Here is a 4,099-nt window from a genome sequence, read left to right on the forward strand (position 1 = left end):
CTTTCCAGCCATAATAGTAACTTATCAAATGTTAAGAATTAACCATGAAAACCTGCTCTGGATAGACATTATGGGGTGAGTTTTAAGTACAATTGTGAGGGAGAAAGGCAATCCAGGCTTAGAGAGGAGGGAGCAGAGCTCTCCTGAGTTCATACAGGGCAGAGTGCTTTGGGGAGGCAGTAAACTTTGAAGACTGAAAGAAACAGAATGATACCAGTAATGATGAGATGTTGAGACACTGACTTGGACTTAGGAGGAGCTTTTTCATTTTCTCAATATATTTAGGTTAAGTAGTTGCAGAATTTTGTCTTTGTTCACTGTCTTCTTCCTTAGACCTCTGCCCTATGAAGTACTCACTCAACTGATAGATGAAGCCAGTGAAGGGGATATGAGCATTTCAATTCTTACACAGGTGAGCAGAATTATAAAGCCTAATCTGATGACTGATATTTAAAAGTTTGTTTTCAGTTGATCTGGCAATTTCTGAAGACCGCAAAATAGGCCTTGTGAGATCCATGGTATAATTTTTGTCTGTATTCATTCCATGCACAGGAAATAATGGTATATCTAGCCATGTATATGCGAACTCAACCTGGCCTCTTTGCTGAAATGTTTCGACTTCGAATTGGTCTGATCATACAAGTTATGGCAACAGAACTGGCCCACTCCCTTCGATGCTCAGGTATTCAATTAAGTAATTGAGGCAGAATTCATTTTTATTGGAGGTCTATTAAGTTTTGAATCAGGAGAGAAAGGAAGCTAAAAGATTTCTATCAGTAGCTCAGATGCTGCATATAGCAGTATTGTTCCCATGTTTGTCTCTATACAAGTCAAGGGATTGCTATAACAAGTTTATATATCAGTTTTCAATTTCAAAATTCCATCTTTTGGTGGCTCTGTGCTCCAAATTACCTTCCTACTAACTCCTAGAATGATCCAGGACATGTGAAAAGTGAAAGTGTTAGCTGCTTAGTCATGTCCAACTCTTGGCAACGTCATGGACTGCAGCTCACTAGGCTCCTCTGTCCATGGAATTCTCCAGGCAAGAATATTGGAGTAGGCTGCCATTTCCTTCTCCAGGGGATCTTCCCAACCCAGTGATTGAACCTGGGTCTTCTGCATACATCAAACTAAGTATGACAGACTGGGTTTGATTCTGATTCAGGCATGCCACCTCTGGCTGTCAGATTGAGTCACCACATCAGTTTGATTATAGTATCAGTATTCTGTCTAGTTACCATCAGGATCAAATAAAGGAAGGCAATATTTCTGTTAATATTTATCTGACAAAACTTTTTGATATTAGCTAAAGGTATATTTGGCAAGGTGATAGTTTTAGAAAAATAAATGGGGCCTTTGGAAGCTGTAGCACAGAAGTATGGGGGGACCCCATGGCATGACCTTTGTATTTGTTTGATTTCAACAAGAATGACAAAATAATAGAGATAGGGATTGCATACAAAAATAAAATCATAGTTGCAAAACTCAATGTTAACCATTGTTTCAATTAAATTTCCCCAAAAGGCTTTTAATTGCACTGTTAGCAAGTAGCTAAATTTATTGATTTGAATCCAACCTAAATTACATTATATAATGTATATTTAAATAACCCTTTAGAGAAATAAAGCTAATTATTATTCTGTACCTACCATATGCCAGACACTACTTTTATACATTATCTCATTTAATGCTTACAACAACCCAATGGTGAAGGTATTTTTAATCTCACTTTTACTGAAAAGAAATTGGAACTCAACAAACTATTGGATATAAGATAGGCTCAAGGATGTATTGTGTAACATGGGAACATAGCCTATAATTTTGTAATAACTGTAAATTGAAAGTAACCTTTAAAATAAAATTTTTTATAAAACTCAATGATCAGTTTTTTTAAAAAAAATGAAACTCAGGTTAATTACTTGCCCAAAGTTACATAACTAGTAAATAGCGAAATTTGAGTCCAAGTCTGCCTTATTGTAAATGATTTCCAGTTCAGCACATTATTATAGATTGCATTGTAATGTATTATAATAGATTACATTGGGCTTTTCCAGGTGGCGCTAGTGGTAAAGAACCTGCCTGCCAATGCAGGAGATGTAAGAGACATGGGTTTGAACCCTGGGTCAGGAAGATCCCCTGAGGGAGGGCATGGCAACCTACTCCGGTATTCTTGCCAGAGAATCCCAAAGACAGAGGAACCTGGCAGGCTACAGTCCGTAGGGTGGCAAACAGTCAGTCTCATACACACACACACACACACACACACACACATATATCAAGGATGTTTTATGAGTCTGATTATTCATTAATTAACCTCAAGAAGGGATAAAATCCTCAAACATTCTTTACTTTTTCTTAATTGCCCATTACAGAATTTTTTTTTTCTTGTGGATTCCCCAAGCCATGGCTATTCATTTCTTCTAGGATAAAGTCAAGGTCCCTGGGTCTGATATCCAAGACTCTCAATAGTTTGACCTCTGCCTCCTACTTCAACAGTGCTTCGCATTTTATCAGTCCTCATCCTTGGAGATTGATGTCTCCTCTGATTTCCAAAGCATTTATTGTCTATACCTTTCATTTGACACTTAGTATGGCCATGTCATATTTTATTGTTGTTTATCTTGTTCACATGTGTGGTCTTTCCCATACATTGCTAGTTGGTCAGCCTCTCAAGGCAAGCATTATATCGTACCTGTTTGTCCTAACATTGCTTAAAATCATGACCTAGATGTAGTAAACTCATAATAGGTGTCTGATGTTGATGAACAAGTTCAAGTTATCTTCTCAATATTCTTCATAATTTCATGGATTCATATCTCTTTTTAAATTGCCATATTTCCAGACTGAGAAGTTTTGATTATTTTAGCCCATCTTCATATACACATCCATTACTTTCTCCAACTGGTTTCCAGTTTGATTTTTCTTATCTTTCATTCGTCCCACTTTCAAATAAAGATTCTACTGAGTATACCCTACTGATGTGGAAGAGTACTGAAGAAGTCAAGAACCTGGTTAATCCATAAACTAGATAATCTGTCCTTAATTGCAGTATGCATGCCTAGGCAATATAGTTCTGGAAATGTATTTCATAATTCTGTTCTTCCAATCAAGTGACTCAGAAATTCTAAGCAAGAAAAGAAACAGAAAAAGTGGGGTGGGAATGGCAGGCCAATTAGAAATACCTCTGTCCTAACATTTCTGCTGACTAGCTGAGGAAGCCACAGATGGCCTGATGAATCTCAGTCCTTCAGCCATGAAGAGCCTCTTGCATCATATACTCAGTGGCAAGGAGTTTGGAGTGGAACGAAGTGGTAAGGTTGAATAACTGCATTTCTATTTCACAGTACTTATTTTAAATGTTTCATTGATTTTAAAATGCTGTTCTTTTATCAGAGAAACTTTTCCTCCAAATAAATAGAACCCCTATATATGGAATAGTTTAAACCAAAGCTCGCTTCTGGAACAAGATTTGGAAACCACTGTGTGTCTTTTTTCCCCCTTAAATTAAGTAGATTACTATTATATTTTGTTTTGGACTGTTTTATATATTCCTTTACATTAAGTCTCTAGCACAAATAGCAATCTATATCATCTAAAACTTTCTTGTATCCCAGTTGACAATAATTCAGTAGCATTTATGGTGATGTGTATGTGTGTGTAGCTGTCGGATGTATCCTTTTACCTTTAAATTCAAATACATTTGGGTTCTATCACAAATTAACCTTATATCTGCACTTGGTGGTTTGGCGGTAGTATTTGATATCAAGTCTGGTCCCATCACTTCATGGGAAATAGATGGGGAAACAGTGGAAACAGTGTCAGGCTTTATTTTGGGGGGCTCAAAAATCACTGCAGATGGTGATTGCAGCCATGAAAGTAAAAGGTGCTTACTCCTTGGAAGGAAAGTTATGACCAACCTAGATAGTATATTGAAAAGCAGAGATATTACTTTGCCAACAAAGGTACGTCTAGTCAAGGCATGGTTTTTCCAGTGGTCATGTATGGATGTGAGAGTTGGACTATGAAGAAAGCCAAGCACTGAAGAATTGATGCTTTTGAACTGTGGTGTTGGAGAAGACTCTTGAGAGTCCCTTGGACT

The 4,099-nt window shown here is 37.2% G+C and overlaps 1 protein-coding gene across 1 annotated transcript in view; it reads left to right on the plus strand.

Moving 5' to 3' along the window:
* LOC104982074 (phosphorylase b kinase regulatory subunit alpha, skeletal muscle isoform-like) overlaps positions 1-4,099 on the plus strand; it is an 8,047-nt gene that overhangs the window by 1,561 nt on the left and 2,387 nt on the right. The window contains exons 3-5 of the mRNA XM_010831404.1: positions 334-412; positions 553-682; positions 3,210-3,311. Coding sequence (XP_010829706.1) covers positions 389-412; positions 553-682; positions 3,210-3,311 — 256 coding nt within the window. The 5' untranslated portion in view covers positions 334-388. The remainder of the gene's footprint in view (positions 1-333; positions 413-552; positions 683-3,209; positions 3,312-4,099) is intronic.

Source organism: Bison bison, unplaced genomic scaffold (assembly GCF_000754665.1).
Source record: "Bison bison bison isolate TAMUID 2011002044 unplaced genomic scaffold, Bison_UMD1.0 scf7180017859756, whole genome shotgun sequence".
Classification (NCBI taxonomy): domain Eukaryota; kingdom Metazoa; phylum Chordata; class Mammalia; order Artiodactyla; family Bovidae; genus Bison; species Bison bison.